Source organism: Chiloscyllium punctatum, chromosome 44 (assembly GCF_047496795.1).
Source record: "Chiloscyllium punctatum isolate Juve2018m chromosome 44, sChiPun1.3, whole genome shotgun sequence".
Lineage (NCBI taxonomy): Eukaryota > Metazoa > Chordata > Chondrichthyes > Orectolobiformes > Hemiscylliidae > Chiloscyllium > Chiloscyllium punctatum.
The window spans coordinates 25,478,718-25,499,095 of NC_092782.1; the positions used below are offsets into that span (position 1 = coordinate 25,478,718).

Genomic DNA, 20,378 nt, shown 5'->3' on the forward strand with positions numbered 1-20,378 from the left:
CAATGCCATTTTAGATTTTCCATGGTCCACCAGGAATTACAAGCTTTACTCACTTCCTGGTCTAATTCAAAGAGTCTGGTCTGGTAGATATACTAGCTGCAGTCAACACTGACAGGCTAGACATTGTTCAGAGACTGAAAGGATAGCTAGACATTAGGTTTCACTCCTTTCAGATTCTGAACTGCTCTGTCCACATGTCTATATGACTTTATCAGAGTGGGTGATGCTTATGGTATTTCCCAGTTTAATGCTCTCAGATATTTTCCAGACACATAAACAACAGAGGGCATTTGAAATCCAATAATATTTTCATCATTCTTGTAACACCACTAAAGCTCTCTGATCCACATCCTATTCTGCATCTAATCGTGCTCAGCTATCACCCCTGCCATCGTAGCCTCATCTGTCCCAAACTCTAAAATCTTTTCCAGTCACACACCTGCATATATCCTGTCACCATACATCATCTCTGCCCAACTCTGAGAGCTCTTCATTTCTTTGAAGTATTTATTTCTGCACTCCACTCTCAATACTCAATTCCTGTGGCTGTGTCTTTAGCCAATCAGGCTCCGCATTCTAATTCCATCCTTAACGCCCTCTCCTCCTTTAGGTCCCTCCAAAATTCCTTTCTTGCATTTCTTAGCTTCTGCATCCATTTTTAATCCAATTTTTCAACACTAAATTCACCTTTCTTCTATATTAAAGGCATCATGTAAATACAACTTACTCTGTGTTTGCTAACTTAATAACAAGGACATCAGTTGTGAGGAATTTTGAGATGCCTTCATAATGTCAATAACATTACATAATTAAAACTTCATTCTTTGTCAGAAGTTGCTATTACTTAAAACCTACAAGACAGAAATACATTTGGAAGCTTCCTCCAGTGTATCAATGACAACGTGCGACAGCTTTAAAGCAGTTTGACACGCTTACACAATAAGATGCTTTGGTCATTCATAGCTACATCTTTAATATGATAGCAAGGCTTTCCACTTAGACGTTCCTAAAGCACATATCACCAGAGATTGTGCTTCCAGCTTGGTTTCACCATGCAGCTCATAAAACAGGACACTGTGCTCACTCCTGGCAGATGCTGGAATTGTTGAAACCTCAAATTTTGTCTGTAATCTGACAACAGGGAGATGCCATTATGGCATTATGTTAATTCCCTTAGCAACGATGAAGATACGCAAAGCTATTTAACTTAACACTTTTTCAACGAAGCAGCAATTAATTACAAGTCAAATATTGATGCCACATGATCTTATGCAAATATAAACACTTTTGCAAGATAACTCATTGTTGACTGCACAATATTAAGTGAAAGAAGAAAGCCTACACTTTTGACTGCTCAATTTTACAGTGAGAATGATCTGGCATCTAGGTCAGAACAGACCCAAAATGTACAACAGTCTAATTCCTGACTGACAATATTGGCATTGCAAGTGCTGGATTTCATTTTTGCAGCAAAATGTACTTCTGGACTAAGATTCCTCCAAAGACCAGTTGGAAGGCCACTCCATGTAAATAGCCGCCCACTTTACAGACATGCCACTGCTTCCACTTCATCAATTTTAATAAGTCTCTGCCTGTGTTGGCTAAGATACCATTCACAATTCTGCCAACCCAAATCTCACCTCCTTTGTTATGTTAGGCAACACATGGCATAAATTAAAACCATCATCTTCCTTTTTTCATTTTTAAAAATCATACATAAATATTTTGTCTGTTACATAAGAACATGGATTAATTAGAGCACAGACCTCCTCCATTGAGAGATAGTGCTTCAAATGAGCTAGCAATGCAGGTCATGCTAGACTGCCTTTGTGTATCACGTAGATTGAATAAGGAATAAAGGAGCTGAACCAAAGACAAAGATGACATTAATTACAAATAGCAAGGAATCAATTGGCCACCACCATTGTAGTAGACTTGGACTGAAGTCAGAGAGTAAAAAATAAATCAGACTCCATTCCTCCTATTAATAAAAGAACTACCTGCTTCAAATGTTCAAAAATATTAGCATTACCTAAATAAACTCTGGAGTTTCATAATATCAGTGCTATTTTAATCTAGTGATTTGTATTTGTGAAACATTAGATTACTATTTGCAACCTATTTATTTAGCAGCAACAATAGATAAGTCAAACCAACTCAACTTACCTGAGGTCGGATAACTTTCTCAATATTTTTCAGTGCTGTATCTGGGGACGGTGGTGAGCAATCCGGGGTGGGACCTCTACTTTTCCTATGGTGATTACCCTCTGGTGCCGTAACGGTTACTTGTGGGGCAACCTCTGCAATAAAATAAGTTATTTACATGCATTTGAATCAAGTCTTCACCAGCTTTATTTTTTCACATAATGTTCTCATACAAGTCGTGAAATCACATTGAAAATGATTTATTGTCAACTGTTAACCACCCATTGGCTTTGCAAACTGACTTTCCCAGAATTAACAGATAGTTCAAAGATCATTCCAAAGTGATTTCTCTATTTAATGATTGAACACATCTTCTGGTCGATGATCCCGGAATAACCTTCAATACTATAACATTTCTTCTAGCATAGGGTCATCGAGATATACAGCATAGAGCACATAAAGAAACATGTTTGTTAAGATTTCTCAAAAACCAAAAATTAATGTAACATTTGAATCATAAAAGAATATATTGCATGGCACATTCTGATGGCAGAGAATTCCTAGAAGGACTCAGATTCCCACATTCATTTTCCAGTGTCAAGCCATGAATACCATTAAGATGATACAAAGTATACAATATGGCAGGGGGAAAATGTTCAGGCCACCTAATTTACTTGATAACGTAGAGTCATAGAGATGTACAGCACAGAAACAGACCATGCAGATGTTGGAAACCTGAAACAAACACAAAATGCTGGAGAAACTCAACAGGTCTGGCAAAAATAGTTAACATTTTAAGTCTGGTACAAATCTTCAGAACCAAAGATGAGTCATACTGGACTCAAAATATTAACTCTGTCTGTCTCTCCATAGATGCAGCCAGGCCTATTGAGTCTCTTCTGCACTCTCTACACTTGATTGCTTGGCTTGTGGACATGTTCTGCTCAAGTTATTTATTTCAGCCTTCTGTGCAATGTCTTTGCCAAAATACGTAAAACCTTCTCTTTCAAATATTTTATCAAAGTTCCATATACACCATGCTAAGTACCAGTTGACATCAATAGTGCACTGTACCAGGGGCAGCACGGAAGCTTAGTGGTTAGCACTGCTGCCTCACAACACCAAGAACCCAGTTTGACTCCAGCCTTGGGTCACAGTCTGAATGGAGTTTGCACATTCTGCCTATGTCTGCGTGGCTCCCTCTGGGTGCTCCGGTTTCATCTCACAGTCCAAAGGCTTGCAGGGTCATTGGATTGGCCATGCCAAGTTGCCCCGTAGTGTCCAGGGATTTATAGTCGAGGTGGATTAGCCATGGGAAATGCAGGGTTAACAAGAATGCAGTTACAGTGAAATCTGTAAACTCAGGTGATCTAACAGTCAATGGGACATAATGTTGGGGTTAGAAGGGAATTGCTGACTCTAAAGGTAGCACTCCAATGTTGAATGATGGAAAAGTGAGAATGGATTAATGATTATGTTGAGGATTAGAGGAGATTTAAGAGGCCTATCTTTCAATAGATTGGATAAAGTCTACAATGTACTTTAGCGAACATGTTTATGGAAAGAACAGTGTTGATAACCATTCCCTGCAATCTGTTCCTGCAATCTCAAAATCTTCCATTTGCCTATTTGTAGAAATGTACACGTTACTGTCAGTAATAATTCTTAACCTTGTGAGAATTTACATCAATCATTTGACAGATTATTGAATTTTTCTGACATTGAACACATTCCAATAACATTTTAAGGCAAAAAGAAACCAAGTCTTTTCATCTCTAGTTTAAAAATGGACAGTTATAAACTGACTGCTTAAGGGAAAAAAAGACTTGCATTCATCTGATAATTCTCACAATCAGATGTCACATCAAAGCACTGCATAACCAATTAAGTATTTATGAAGTGTAATAGTAACCATGCTCTTGTATACAAGATGTTGTGGAGGGGGAAATTCTGTTCATAAGGTAATAGACCATAAGAAATAGAAACACGAGTGGGCCATTCAGCCCCTTGAGCCTGCTCCACCATTCAATGGGACCGTGGACCGATCTTTAATTCCCCTGATGCACTTTCCTGCATATTTCCTGCAACCTGGATTCCCCTACTGATCAAGAATCTATCTGTCTCACAATATTCACAAGGACACTGCCTCCACCGTTCTCTGTGGCAAGGAGTTCCAAAAACTCTCAACCTTCAGAGAAGAAATTCCTCCTTAACTCAGTTTTAAATTCTGATACCGTTCCCTCTGGTCCTAAACTCTCCCATGAGGTGAAACATCACCTTGGAATTTATCCTGTCAAGCTCCTTAAGAATCCTATATGTTTTAATAAGATCACCTCTCATTCTTCTAAACTCTAGTCAGTAGAGTCTCAGTCTGTTGAGCCTTTGCTCATAAGACAGTCCCTCAATACAAGTTCATCCAAGTGAACTTTCTCTGAAGGGCCTCTGATAATATATATTTCCTAAATAAGGGAACCAAAACTGCTTGCAGTAATCCGAATGTAGTCCTACTGCCACCTTGTACAGATCCTGTTTTCTGCAAATCAGCCAATTCTCTGTCTATGCCAATACCTACCTCCAACACCATGGACTCCTATTTTAAAACTTAACCTTTTGTGAAGTAACTTGTCAAATGCCTTCTGGAAGTCCAAATACAACACATCTACTAGTTTTCCTCCAAACACTCTGGTTGAGATTTCCATGAAAAACTCATGAAGCCATGCTGACTCTGCTTGATTAGATTATGCTTCTCTAAATGTACTATTATTACTTCCTTAATAGTTGATTCCATCATTTTTCCAACAATAAATGTTAGCCTAATCGGCCTATAGCAATCCACTTTTGAGCTCCCTCCTTTTTCGAATAGGGCTGTCACATTCGCAGTTCTCCAATTCTCTGGTATTTCTTCAGAATCCAAGGATTTTTGGAAAATAAAAACCAATGCATCAACTATGTTTGTAGCCACCTCTTTTAGAATCTGAGGAGGCAAACTATCAGAACCAGGGGACTTAACTACCTTTAGCCCATCAGTTTGTCTGATGCTATTTCTTTAGTGATGGGCATGCTACGAAATTCTTCCCATCTTCCTTAATTTTAATAAAATATTCAAAGTATCTTCTGCTGTGAAGATTGGTGCAAAATATCTGTTTAATTCCTCTGCCATTTCCTTGTTCCCCAGAACAATCTCTCCAGATTCATGTTCTAAGTGGCCTATGTTCATTTAGAGATCTCTCTTCCATTTTATATACTTAAAAAGGCTCATTTTGTCAGTTTTTATATTCTTCATAGTTGGCCCTCATAGTCATGGAATATATTATCCAAACAAGGGAAGATCGAGTTTTAGCTTAATATATTATCGGAAACCTTTGATAACGCAGCAATCTGTCAGTGCTACACCAAAGTGTCCACACTGATTTTGTGCTCATGTCTCCAGCGGTGGAGCTTGAATTAACTAACATGTGATTTGAGGTGAGTGTGTTACCGACAAGATGAAGAAACCCCAGGATAAAAATAAATAAATAAATAGGTAAGCTTTCATTCCAAGTCAAGGGAAAAATCACACAATACTCTTGTGCTGTGCCACCAGTTGAGGAACAGGATAGAGTTTTCAACAATCTTCATGCAACAGTGAAACAATCTTTGATGTTGTTTGTCGTCTTCAACATACACACCCTTCCTTTATCCATTATTTTTCAGCATTCCAATGGTTAGAGAGTCATCTGAGCAACACAGACTGGAGTTGGATCGGGACCTCCTGGAATTCCATGGGAATTGCCCTGAAATCTCCTTATACCTAGAGTCATCCAAAAAAACCCTAAGTGCATAATCTGGAATGCCGTGCTTCAGTTTTGCTAATCGTTATCTAAACATACTCCTATCTGCCACTCCTGTAACCCCTTACACCTGAGGGTCCTGATAACCACTGTCACACCCCTCGAACACCTGTCCAGAGTCCAAAAGACCATAAGACATAGGAATGGAAGTAAGGCCATTTGGCCCATTGGATCCACTCCATCGGTTAATCATGGCCGATGGGCATTTCAACGCCACTTACCCGCAATCTCCCCACAGCCCTTAATTCTTTGCGAGATCAAGAATTTATCAAGCTCTGCCTTGAAGACATTTAATGTCCCAGCCTCCACTGCGCTCCGTGGCAATTAATTCCACTGGCCCACCACTCTCTGGCTGAAGAAATGTCTCCTCATTTCCACTCTAAATTGACCACCTCTAATTTTAAGGTTGTGCCCACAGTCCCTTGCCAACCCAACATGATTCTACCCCCTTACCCCCTCCTGACCCGATGCCATTGACTAAACGTCCCATTGGCCCCAACAACCATCACCCCCACCCAGCACTGCCATCTTGAAACCCCTGACCAATAGCTTCCTCACTGCCACACACCCCCTCCCTGCTTTGTCACCACCAGATCCAACATCTCTTCCTACCCGCTGGCCCTGTGAACAACCTTGCTAACAAACCCTGACACTTTCCCCTGCCTGCCAACTCTTGCACAACATCCGCCACCACCTCACACTCTGCCCCCAACAATCCTGCCCCACACTCTGTTTCCAGTCCCGACACTCTCACCTCACCGACCCAAAGCACTCTGTTGCTTACCTGGCACCCGAAATCTCTTACTTGCAAAGCACCTATCAAATTGTCATGCTGGACATGTAATACTCTGTACCACAGCACATTGATTATTGCTAAAATGGATATGGCTTGACTCTGACTCCCCGCACCCTGACTATCTTGCATTACGGGGGGGGGTTGAGGGACACTATTATGTTGGTCTCTGATCCAGAGCAGCCATTAGAATTCCTGGCCCTAAGTGAAAAGTTCAGTATTCATGTTTGAAAATATGAGCAAAGTGGCAATCTGATTGTGATTGCCACTTTTCAGTCTACCTGGGCTATTACTTCCGCTTAGTTCACAATGCTTACTGAGTAACCAGTGTGACAAAAAAAAATGTTATCATACATGAGAGTATGTGACCTGAACACTTTTGAGTTAGGTCAACACCATTAATCACCATGGAGACAAGCATTTCTCTTATTGCCTAGCCCTGTCAAGATTCATCGCCCTCTCCTAAGGCTAAAGAGAATGCATTTTGTAACTCTATCCATAAATGCATAAAATTCACCCACGCTCAAACACAATTTTGTCTTTATTCCACTGGATTGAAATATCATTTGATATTTTTAATTTATTGTCTGTCAATAAAGAAAACATGCTCAGAATATAAAATTAGAACTGTGATCAGAAGAAGTTGCCTTTTGAATTATAGACCAACAACAACTTCAATTATTACTGGCAATCCATTTTTAAATGTATTTTGGAATAATGGCTATATCACCTGTAGATTGCATATTGCCATGGCTCAAGTTCATTGGACCAAAGTTTCAGCCAATTTGGAGATAACAAGGGAACTGTGGGATTAATTTTACACTTAAAACTTATATTTTGCAACAATTCTCCACTTACTGCACTTGCTGGAGTAATAACCTCGCTGTGCTAATGCGACTCTGATTGCTGTCGTCCTGGTTACAAGTCCAGTGAATTGCTGTAGAGATTTATTTTGCTTTCCTAGTCTATCTTTACTCAAATAAGTTCAGCTCCATCTACAACTCATCATTGCCACCACTGGAAATTCTCCTTGTGACTTAAAGAATGGAACAGCAGTTAATACCGGCAGCAATGTTTTTATGCATTCATGTGATGTGGGCATCACTGTCTGGGCTAGCAAGTATATCCCTAGTTGCCCTCGCGAAGAGGTTGGGGCGCTGCCTTCATGAACCACTATAGTTTGGTTGGTGGGATTGAACCTACAGTACTGTCCGAAAGGGAGTTCCACGATTTTGACACAGCAACACCGAGGAAATTGTTTTTCCCAGTCAGGCTGGCAAGTGGTTTGGAAATGAACTTGCACATGACAGTGTTCCCACTGATATGTTGCCCTGGTTCTCCTACATCATAGTGGCCCTGGGTTTAGAATGTGCTGTCTAAGGAGACTACATTTGGCTATTGATCGACTAGACTGAGACATCGCTCCCAAGTTTGGCACTTGATCCCAGTTGTTGTTAAGGACGACTTTGCAGCATCAACAGGGCTGAGTTTTTTGCTGTTATTTTTGATGTTACCATCAATCTTGGTTGGCCCATCTAGCTTCAATCCTTATTTGAGAATTGTCAACAGCTGATGCAAGGAAATGGCCATTAAGAGTCAAACACGTTGCTGTGGGTCTGGAGTCACATACAGGCCAGATCAGGTACGAACAACAGTTTCCTTCCCTAAAGGACATTGGTGAAACCAGATTGATTTTTATAACAATTTACAATGGTCTTAATGGTATTCTTTCAGAATTTAATAAATTAAAATCCCACCATCTGCAGTGGTGGTATTCGAACCCCAGTTCCCAGAACATTACCGGGGTTTCTGGATTACGAGCCCAGCAACAATGCCATCACTATTTTCAAGCTATTGCTTACGGATTTTTACAAAAATTAACAGAGGCCTTTAGCTTTCAATGCAGCTTCCCAGCTGCTCCAAGCATAACATCTTCCTTTGCACAAGAACTATTTCTAACAAAGTGACTGACTGAAGATAGCATTACCAAAATCAAATCCCATGCATTCCTATCATATTTATTTCCATTCTCATTCTCCATTTGTCACTGATGCCAATATCTCCAGAAATGGAAATAACACAACAGATGTTTGTGCTAAAGGATGGAAAATGCCAAATGGAAAACTGGGACTTTCACTTGTGATGCAAACATTACCAACAGACACCAGTTTAGACCAGAAACTGATTTGTAGCTGAGTAGAATGCATCCACTTAGCAATTTGTTATTTTTTCTCCCCCCAATGTACAATGCTTTGCAGTAGATATGTATTCATTACCAATTTTCTAAGGTGCCATTGATTGTCCATTTCAATTTATTTATTTTTAAGGTGCAATGCTAATGTTTCATTTTCTGCAAAAATGTGGTTGCCTGACAAGAAAGCAAATTTTAAACTAAAAATGTTACACTGATACAGCGCAAAAGAATGGCTGATTGTGCTACATCAGCTCAATTCATGGTTATCCAATTAATTACAGGCCTGATGCTTCTTCTTCACAGTCAGGTAACATCTTTCCCCTTCAAGAATTGTGTTCCAATTTCTATGGAATATTATGATTGAATCTGTACCTATGACCCATTTCAGAGAGTATAGTGGTCATGGATTTCTGAGATGCCAGTTCAGCATCTTTGGTGAATTTCTGCAATGCATCTTCAAGATAGCACACCCTGCTGCTACTGAGTGTCAGTGGTGGAAGGGGTAGATGCGGTGTCAATCAAGTGGGGTGATTTGTCCTGGATGGTGTCAGGCTTCTTGAATGTTGTTGGAGTTGTATCCTTCTAGGCAAGTGAGAAGTATCCAACTGCACTCCTCACTTTGCCTTGTAGACAGGCTTTAAGGAGTCAGGAGGCAGGTTCCATTTGTCCCTCCACTACTGGAAATGGTTCTCAGCATTTCTTCTATCAGAGTCCCAAGTAACTTTTAACAGCTCCATCAAATCTCAACTTAATCTTGGGATAAAAAGTCCAAAACAGTGCAAATCCTGGAAATCTGAAGTTACTGAAAATGCTGGAAAAACCCAGCAAGTCAATAGCAGCTGCTAAACCTGCTGGCTTTCCCCAGCACTTCCAGTTTTTGCTCATTCAACATTCCCTGCTATAAGGAGAAAACACTCAACTTCCCCTGGATATCCACTGAACTCATCCCTGGCAGTATTCTAAAACAATCCTTTCTACACACTCGCCAATGCCTCATTATATTTCCAAAAAGAGTGGTGCCCAGAACTGCACACAATACTTCATTTAAGGCCTAACCCAAACTCTATAAAGATAATAGAATTTTTAAAAATTTTATTGACAAAGAAACCATGAAAGCAGATTTTCAGCCAGTTTTGAGAAGATAGCCTTTGCCATTATCGAACAGAATTACTTGAAAACAAAATACACAGAAAATACAGTTGATCAGCATGTTACCGATCCACTTGTAACATATCAACATAACAAGCTTAACTTATGGAAATGAGGCATGTGACCTATGCACGATTCTGACCACTGCAGACAATAAAACTTGGAAATACGTGAAAACGGTAGGAGTAGCAGTGACTTAGGCACATCCCATCTTACAGCACTGTCTAAGGACAGGAGTGCTGTGTGACCTGGTGTTTCGATGATAGATGCAGGAACGTGCAGTGAAGCTGCAGCCGTGCCACCTATGTGCCCCAGGAAACATTGCTTTGTGGTGCTCTCCCACTCTATGCACAGTGGAGGGCAACTATGGATTGCAAACACTTGACCAGGTCCAACATTTGCATCAGGAATATCCTGGCAGTGGAGAGTTACCACCTATGGTGACTGGGAGAATTGGGTGAGTGAAGTATAGTGATAATGACACAGGGTTGGAACATATGAGGAACATTTGAGGATTCTGGGTCTATACTCGATGAAGTTTAGAAGGATGAAGGGGGATCTAATTGAAACTTGCAGAATACTGAATGGCCTGGATAGAGTGGATGTTGAGAAGATGTTTACACTGGTAGGACAGACGAGGTTACACCGAGAGCACCGCCTGACAGTAAAGGGAAGACTTTTTAGAACAGAGATAAGGAGAAACCTCTTCAGCCAGAGAGTGGTGAATCTATAGGATTCACTGCCACAGAAAGCTGTGGGCGCAAGGTCACTGAGTATGTTTAAGATGGAGATAGATAAGGTTCTTGATGGTCAAGGAGATCAAAAGGTTATGGGGAGAAAGCGGGAGAATGGGGTTGAGAAAGTTATCAGCTCCGACTGAATGGTGGGGAAGACATGAAGGGCTGAATGGCCTAACTTCTGCTCTATATCTTTTGGTTTTATGATCTAATAGCATGAGAAAAATCACGAGGTCTCACACAGGGAAACCCTCTGTACAAATTCACCCAATTGACAGTCAGTGTCTGGTAAGTTTGAGCCATTGTTAATGAGACTGAGGAAGACCCAGATGGTAAGTTGTAATCTTTTATAACCTGGTCTCCCACTAAGCCCATAGCACATCATAGACAATGATGCTTAAAGCACACCTTAACATTAACCCTTTCATCACATACACACCATCTGCATCACCTCCCAGCAATTTCCCATTATTTATTTCCATACATTTGTGCAGACAGTAACTGCTTTATCTCACTCTCCAAGTCTCCAATTTTACATAATCAGGCAATGTGCACATTTTACAATTCTCCCTGAAAATGTTCTCCTTAGAATTGAAAGAATGGCAGATCTTTGGGTTGAAGATTTTTGACTTAGATTCTGTTCCTGACAATGTGAATTCCAAAAGTGCCTGCAAGCTGGAGGACTACATACCTCTTGGATTTTCTTTATAGTGGATGTGTTTCCTGCTGAAATAGACAATACTCCATTATAGTAACAAGACAACATTTAACCTCATGCATTTCCTTCATTACCAACAGCTGCCTGGAAAAATACTTTGTATTTTTGCAGTATCCTAAATCACTAGATCAGGCAAATTCTTGCAAGTGGTCTCTATGATTGCTGAACAAGTAATATCTTCTCGATCATGTCCTGAATCTTTGGACATTGGTTGTCCCTTTCTTAGGTTTCTGTGGGCTATATGCACCACATCTTTAATCTGTCTCAACAGATTGTTACTCTGCTGGTAAAACTGTGCATTAGACTCTTCATTCAAGTTGTTGCAAACACAGGTATTGTAGATTTTCATTCAAACATGAGGAAATCAAGATTATCACTTCAAGGATTTCTTCTTGCTTGGCGTGATCTCTGTCACTAATACTGATGATTCTTCCTGGGGAGACGAGGAAATGAACTTCTCTAATTATTCTTGTCTTCAGAATCACCTCAATGTTCTGAAATCAGTCTTAAATCCATCTTTACTATTTTCTCATCAAGCTGTGCTGTATTTTGAATTACATCACTTAAAGCTTCATCAATGAACTCAAGTGTGATATAATGCTCATTGGCTATCTCATTACATGTATATGGTTGCAAACCTTGCTGATTCCTGACAAGCTGAACTCATTTCAGCATTGAATTGCTTTGGAAATGATTTCTGCCAATCTAATACAGTTGCAGTCACTTAATGAAATAAATTTCTTATGTTAACATAGCTAATCTGAATGGATTTGGTCTTCTGTTGGGGCTCTTGATTAGATTAGATTTCCTACAGTGTGGAAACAGGCCCTTCAGCCCAACATGCCCACACCGACCCTCCAAAGAGTAACCCACCCAGACCCACCTCCCTACCCTATATTTACCCCTTAATATAAATTGCATCATATCACGATGGTGCAATTTAGCATGCCAATTCACCTAACCTGCACACCTTTGGATTGTGGGAAGAAACCTGAGCGCCCGGAGGAAACCCACGCAGACTCGGGGAGAATGTGCAAACTGCACACAGACAGTGACCTGAGGCGGGAATCGAACCTGGGTCCCTGGCACTGTGCAGTGCTAACCGCTGAGCCACTGTGCCACCCCACTTCTGCCACAAGTCTGGGGATTCATGTCAATTATTGTCTGACTGGTTGTTCCATGACCAGCTATTTCGCAATCAAATATTCCTTGACCTCTTATTTCATGACTGCCTTTGCAACATTCCCAGGTTTGTGTATTGTCATAAAGTGCATATGTAGCCTTAGACATCCCTCACTCTATCCACGCTTCACGAAGCCTGCTCACTACGCTCAAAAAAGTCCGACATATTTCCCTTACTTTTTGCTTCCTCAGTCTGTAAATCTGTGCTTTGTAGTTTCCCCTTGCTCACCAGGCAGTTCAACTAGACTCTCAGGGTCTCTGATGTCCATTTGCTATTTAGTTGAACGTTAACTCTGGGCTCCTCCTACAAATCACCAGCATTTGATCCCATCAATAACTGCCTTGGAAAGACAGTTCTCTGCTCCAAACTTTTTCCTGCTGCTGCACATATCTGAATATTTCTACTCCAGATTCTGCCTTGTTGAATCTTGCCATGAGATGTTCAGTCAGGTTCCTGAATGGCCAGCTCTTCCCATTGCTGACTGCATGCACAATCGGTCTTCTTAAAGGTGTGACAGCAGAAATCTTCAGACCTCCATGTCTGTCAAGATGCTGTACAAGGCAGCCATACCACTTGCCACCGTATCATTAAATGAATCCTCACAATTGATCATCATGTTATCTCATAAATTCGCTGCCACCATCCTCTTTCCTGGGAGGGATCTGCAGGAACCACTTGGTATATTATGGTAGAGGCAATATAACAAAGAGAGGCTCCTGTCTTAAACAAAATATAGTCTATTGTACGTCAGCAACAATATACAAGACACGTGGATGTGATAAGGTATTGTTACGCGGCTGTGAGTAAGACCCAGATGGTGGGTCTCACTTCCTTGCACCAAACCCACATAACATCATCGTAGTGTGAGATGCTTAAGGCACTCCTCGACATCAACCCTTTCACACCCTTGTACCCTTAAACAGAAGCAGCAAACCACTCTGATCACAGGAATGGATGAGAAACAGGAATCTAGCATGGCTGAAGAATGTTTGTAAGTGAGTGGATGAAGGCATGGAACAAGTAAAAAGATCAATCCTAAGTAGAGTTTAGTGGCTTAGTGGTCAGCACTGCTGCCTCACAGAGCCAGAGACCTGGGTTCGATTCCACCCTTGGGGGAATGTCTGTGTGGAGTTTGCACATTCTCCCCATATCTCCAGGGGATTCTTCCGGGTGCTCCAGATTCCTCCCTCAATCCAAAGATGTGCAGGTTAAGTGCAGTGGCCATGGTAAATTGCCTATAGTGTCCAGGGGCATACAGGTTAGGTGGATTAGTCATGGGAAATGCAGGTTTATAGGATAGGGGGATGGAGTTTGGTGTGATGCTCTTCAGAGGGTCAGTGTCGACTCAATGGGCCAAATGATCTGCCTCCACACTGTGAGGATTCTATGATTCTGCTTATCATCCATTTTCAAATGGATAACATTTCCAATCATATGAACATTTGAATTAAATAATTTTCCTTAGATGACTTACAATTATTTTGTGCGCATTATCATGGGCTAGTTAATGGCTCTGATAATGAATGGCACTACACATAATCCATTACAATACTTGATCTAAATGTCCATCTCAAGCCAAATGTCAATTGGAGTACATTTTAGTACAGTTATGTACCTTGGATGTATTGATCCCTGCTGTTTAACAAACTCTGGTACAAAAGAGGGGATATGCTATCAAAAAAAGCAGAGTTCCCTTTAAATTTGTAATGCAGTGAAAACTGCTTACAATGCTGCAGGAACATGCAATGTAAAAGAAAGAAATAATTATGGCACAATCTTTTTATAGCAGCACAAGTTTCCCTAAGGTAACGTCCATTTTATGGAATGACAATCGCATTATAGCGCAGCCCATCTGTTTGTCAGTTTTTTGGCTGGCAAACGGAAAATAACAATAAACAGAAGACATGGATAGGGGATTTGCTGCTTACAATGTTTATCTAATGGACTGATCTTGTCTTATCCAACAGGAATGATTTCATATCAGCTCATTGCTAAAGCATTGCATTTAAAGGGATTCTGGAATGCTTTCAATTTATAACATGGATTCAATAAATTTTAAAGCAATTAATAGAATACTGGGTGACTAACATCATATTATACAGTATGACCTTTTGTTGTCTGCTACGACTTAAAGATATACTGTTTGATTAATTTCTCAGTGTTACGCAAAACCTCTCTGCAAGATCAGATCAGGGGCCTTTCCTGATATTGATGGGTCAGTCCAGTACTTTCTCATTTCGTTGAGGCATTCCTGAAAATCACAACTCCAACTGAAGTAACTAAGAGTAAGTAGTTATGTTGTGTAGGATCTTGAAATACAGGTATTAAGACATTGTACCCTCTCAGTTGAAATATTTCATATGGTTAAATCCTTACATTGTTAAATGTGATACCTGTTAAAATAAAACAATGGTAACACAGAGAGAAAGATATAGCTTGCTATTTATAGTCACTCCTGCTCATGAGCAATCCTGCTTCCTGAAGTTTATTCTTGCTAATCTTTCTGGTTCTGCAGACAATTTTCACTTCCCAAGCCTCCAAGTTTTGATGTCTGCCCACAGTCATGACATCCATTCTCCCCGGCCAGGCCCTTATCCTGGACTTGGGTTCTGTTAAGATGGTATGCAAGTGCAAATCCCAATAGTTGAGGTGCTGAGGTTTTGGCAATCATATTTGTTTTAATAAATGTTCCTGTGCACCACATTCCCCTCTTGATCTTGGGAGATGAGCAGCAACTTTTGAAAAATATTTTTCAAAAAGAAACATGGAATATAAAAGCCTCAATGCATCTGAGCTATCAGGATTCACAGTTTCACAACTTTGGAACAATGACTTCAGATTGAAGCAGGATTTATGCATGAGAATTTGAGTCCAGGAGAAGGAAGCAATGCATGGTTCCGGGACAGAAAAGAGGCTGCAACTCAAGTGGTCACAAGTGAGGAGAAACAACCATTTGGAGGTCAAGGTGGCAGAAAAAGAGCAAGTCAGAGATTGTTGTCAAGGGTATGTGCCAGCTGGGTTGCACAAGAAATGACACTAAAATTAATCTCACTAAACTCAATGAAATTACAGGTTCATTAATTTATCAATGTCAAAATGAAACAACATTAAACAGGACAACTTTAAGGAAGGACTTACTGCACCTCAGTATCTAATGCATTCATCCACTTGATTTTGGAAGCGATCTGCACATTTGTGTCAATTGAAAATTGGAGAAAGTGAGGACTGCAGATGCATAAGCAAAGACTTCAGATTGAAGCAGGATTCAGTAAAGATGAAGGACTTATGCTCAAAACATCGACTCTCCTGCTCCTCGGATGCTGCCTGACCATCTGTGCTTTTCCAGCACCACACTCTTTGACTCAATTGAAACGTAGCTAGGGTGGAAGATTTCCCTGCTCAATAAAAAGGTTATGGGATCAAGTCTCACTCCAGGACTTTAGCACAAAAGTCAAAGCTGCCATTTCAGTGCAGTACTTCAGAGTGCTATTTATCAGAGGAGTCTTTAAGCTAAGGTCCCATCTGCATTCTCAGATGGATGTGAAAGATTCAAAACACTATTAGAGTTATAGAGTTGAAGAGTATTAGGAGGTTCTCTCTGTTGTCTGTTCAAAATTCACTCTTCCATCTACATCACAAAAACAGATCATCTAGTCATTTCACACTGCTAGTTGTGAGAGTTATTCCTGATGAAGGGCTTTTGCCCGAAACGTCGATTTCGCTGCTCGTTGGATGCTGCCTGAACTGCTGTGCTCTTCCAGCACCACTAATCCAGTAGTTGTGAGAGTTGTTGTGCAAAAACTAGGTGGTTTTCTTACATTACATTGGTAACTATACTAGAAAACTGGACTAAAATGCTCTGAATATCCAAGGCACGACTGAAATGACTTACTTTTTCTCTTTTATTAGTTTATCCTTGAATCATGGAATGTGGAAATCAGTTTTACGAGTTAGCAGAACATTTGCCTCCAGGGCAATCATTTCAAGAACAATGCAGCATTTTCCTGATCACTTTGTTCACGTAATTCCTCGGCCAACTAAAACAAATATTATTCTTTTAATGTTCAGACCTTGTCCTGCAAAAATCAACTATCACATTTGCTTATATAAGAACAATGACTGACCATCAAAACTAACATTGGTTCGGAAGCACTTTGCAACTTTCTGAGACATAATGATCAGCACGTCCATTTTTATTTCTTAAAACCTTCTGAACCAAAGTCAAATCACTCTTAAGTGGCAAGATGGCTAGTCTGTTGTTCCTGCAGATAGAATTCTGGGTGAGGCCAAATGAAGTCAGTTTAACAATCTGGAAAAAATGTGAAATAATTTGGAGTTAATGTCCTTACATCTGACGAAGCATGATGTTGTTGTCATGGTATCAATGTCCTGGACTTCAATTTTTGGGCACTGACGCCAGTTTATCTGCTTTCGGATGCTCTCTCAGAAAATTGCAGTCACTCACTTTCTGACATTGATTGAAATCATCTTGCTACAGTAATATTTCTTGCAGTTATTTCATTTTTACAGAAGTCAATGTCTGTGGAGTACTCGTGCTTTCAGATCGAGACCCCAGTGTGTGGAGTGTTTAATCTCCAGGCTCGACATTCCTGACCTCAACCACATGCTTTGAGAACCAAACAAGAGTTGGCTATACATCACCTCGCAAAGTGAAGGGCAAGTATAACAGAGATTATTATGCTCTCTTCCTTGTGGATACAAAAAACTGGGTCATTTTTGAATAGAATTGATAGAGCCCTCGGTATAGGTTACCTGTTTATGTTGTTTTTTTTCACAGGAGGTATCAAAGTAGCACCATTCCCCATCACTGCATCCCTCAGAAGTTGCAGGCGATAGCCTACTGGCATTATCACTAAACTATTAATCCAGAGACCTAGGTAATGTCCAGGGTTCGAATCCTGCCATGACAGATGATATAATTCAAACACAATTGAAAACATCTGGAATTAAGAATCTAATGACAACTGTTGCTGGTTGTTGGAAAAACCCATCTGGTTCACTATTGTTCTTTAGTGAAGGAAACTGCTATCCTTACCTGGTCTAGCCTACGTGTGACTCCAGACTCCCAGCAATATTTTTGACTCTTAAACTGCCTCTGGGCAATTATGGATGGACAATAAATGCTGGCCCAATCAGAGACACCCACATCCCATGAGCAAATAAAAATAATGCCTGGTGGTTGTTAGTTCTCCATGCCCAAGTCAATAGAAATCAAGCTGTTTCTGTCAGGAAGCAACAGAATTCAAGGGTTATCCCAAGATTCCACTTCCCGGGTTCCAGGAGATTTGAAGGGTCTTTTTTCGGATGATTCTATCCAATCAAGCTGCTTCAGTGAAAGTATCACCTAAAATACATATGCTTATAATCTGGCTAGAAATGGACAAATATCACAACATCATCATGATCATAAATTGAGTGATGAGGCTAGAAAGTAAGCTGAACAGAGAATGTTATGTCTTTCATGAAGATTATTTCAGTAAAAGCCCTGTGCACTAAATAACAGAGCATTGTCCACATAATCACATCATGATTAAAATGATTAAGAATATAAATTCCACCCAAAAAACACAAGAAAGTTGAAAGAAGTGCTGAGTTAGAGACTGATGGATTTGATTGTGTCATGGCAAATTGTGGTTAAAGAGCATGAATCTGTCACTTCTTCAGGCAAAATGTATAAAGCTTGAGATGGTTAATTATGACCTAACAGGAGCAGTCAATCACCTTGAACTAATAAATGGCCACTTATACAGACTACATCTGAAGGAAAGAGAGGGATTAGGGAGTGTGTAATATCAGTTTTGGGAAAAGTGAAATGAAACACTGCATTGTACAGATAGGAATGTAGTTAACAGTATTAGTAACAAAGGAGGGAATGCAGAAAAATTAACCTGACTGTTTTGAAGGTCAAATGAGACAATGTACTCAGGGAAAGACTCCAGAAGACAGTGTCCAACCAAAACAAGAGAGAATTCAGGAACACTAGGAAATATACATTTACAGCAGGCAGACAAGAGGAGGGTGGAAAGGCACCGAGAAATTGAGGTTGCTAGAAGCCAGGGTATAACGGAAGCCTCAGTACCCTCCAAAACAGAAATGTTAATGGTGAAGGTGGCAACTCTCCAAGTAGAAAGATGTCAAAAGATTATATTCATTCCATGGAGTGAACAAGCCTCTATTTTCTGCATTACAGGGTCTTGTCTTTAAGGTTGTATTAAAAAGACATTAAATAATTGGGAGAAGTAATAAAACGTTCATCTTACAAAAATTGCTCATTTGAATCTCGGAATCATTGTTCCTCTGGGTGTGAACCAGAATTCAATCGACTTTGGAGTGAATCCTATACAGTAACAAATTACCTGCCTCATTGATTGGTATTCTGACAACAATTCATGCTCCTTATAGGCAGGGGATGCAAAAATCAATGGCTCAGATTTTAACTCCAGTACAGATTTCAGTAGTTGTGCAGTAGACTGAGATTAAAAATTCATCTCCAGCTCAAGAAATATACTCTGAGCTATTTTAACACATGAGCGTCATTTCTATCCCATGAGATGATTTTCCATCTATTCCTGGCAGATAAGTGCTTGTCTATTTACAGAAGGAAGACAGAGGTGAACTGTTTCTGAACTGCCTTCCAGAATTTCTGAGCTCTGAGGTTGAGCTCCTTGTTGATTAGTGGGATAATTGCACCAATACTCAGAAAGTAGCTTCTGAGCATTTGCAAAAAGTGGCTATGCCATCTTGATGTTTAGTCACATAGCACTAACATCAGATGGAGGAAGGTACCAGCTAACTACTGCTCTACCATGTTAATCTATAAAGTCATGAGCAATGAATGTGAACAGTGGCACTATCCTTGAATTCAGCTCTCGTATGTCTCAAGCTCCCAGAAGCTCCTATTGACATTTCTACATCTCTGCCAGGACAGGAAAGGTCTAGGCTTTCCCTGTGAGGCCCAAGGAAGTAAAACTGAATGAAAAAAACATTTTTTTTTGTCTTTTCATGCCAGCATCTCTACAACATTGAATTGGCCTGGTGGAAACTCATTTCAGTGCCTTGGTAAGAAATCTGGGCCTGCTGGATGTACAGACAAAAGCAAGTGAAATTTGGAACCGGATATCTCTCAGATGCTCCACAATGGGTAGGTAAACTCAGAAACTAAACTACACGCCCACATCTGTCAGATCACTGAGTGAAAATTGCTACCAAAGGTTTCATGCGAATTGCAATTCATTTGGCATAAATGTAGTAAAAAGGAAAGCAAAATTTCAAAAGCTCAGTGATTGGATACTGAAGCTTACTTTTCGACACTTTAAACGTACACAAAGAATTATGATCCTGCTACTTCTTTGCAAACATTAAAATGTCACTGTTTGATCTACTATTTGAATACGTTGACCTACGAGCTAGACCAGGACTCTGCTTTTCTTTTGAACTACTGAATGAGAATTGGTCAGGAGGGAGAGATAGAGGCAAAGATAACTTTTAAAATAAGATGATGTGTACAATTCAAATGCTTTAGGTAAAAATGTCTCATGGGATGGCCATAAACTATCAATTTGCTGATTCTAAGGATTTTGTCACTGATTTCCAACTAGAGACAGATTT

At 40.2% G+C, this 20,378-nt stretch overlaps 1 protein-coding gene across 14 annotated transcripts in view; it reads right to left on the bottom strand.

Annotated features, from left to right (window-relative positions):
• Positions 1-20,378, bottom strand: part of anks1b (ankyrin repeat and sterile alpha motif domain containing 1B) — an 810,941-nt gene that overhangs the window by 205,032 nt on the left and 585,531 nt on the right. For all 14 annotated transcript variants that reach the window (XM_072562474.1, XM_072562483.1, XM_072562481.1 and 11 more), the window contains one exon: positions 2,167-2,300. In XM_072562474.1, the coding sequence (XP_072418575.1) occupies positions 2,167-2,300 (134 nt within the window). The remainder of the gene's footprint in view (positions 1-2,166; positions 2,301-20,378) is intronic.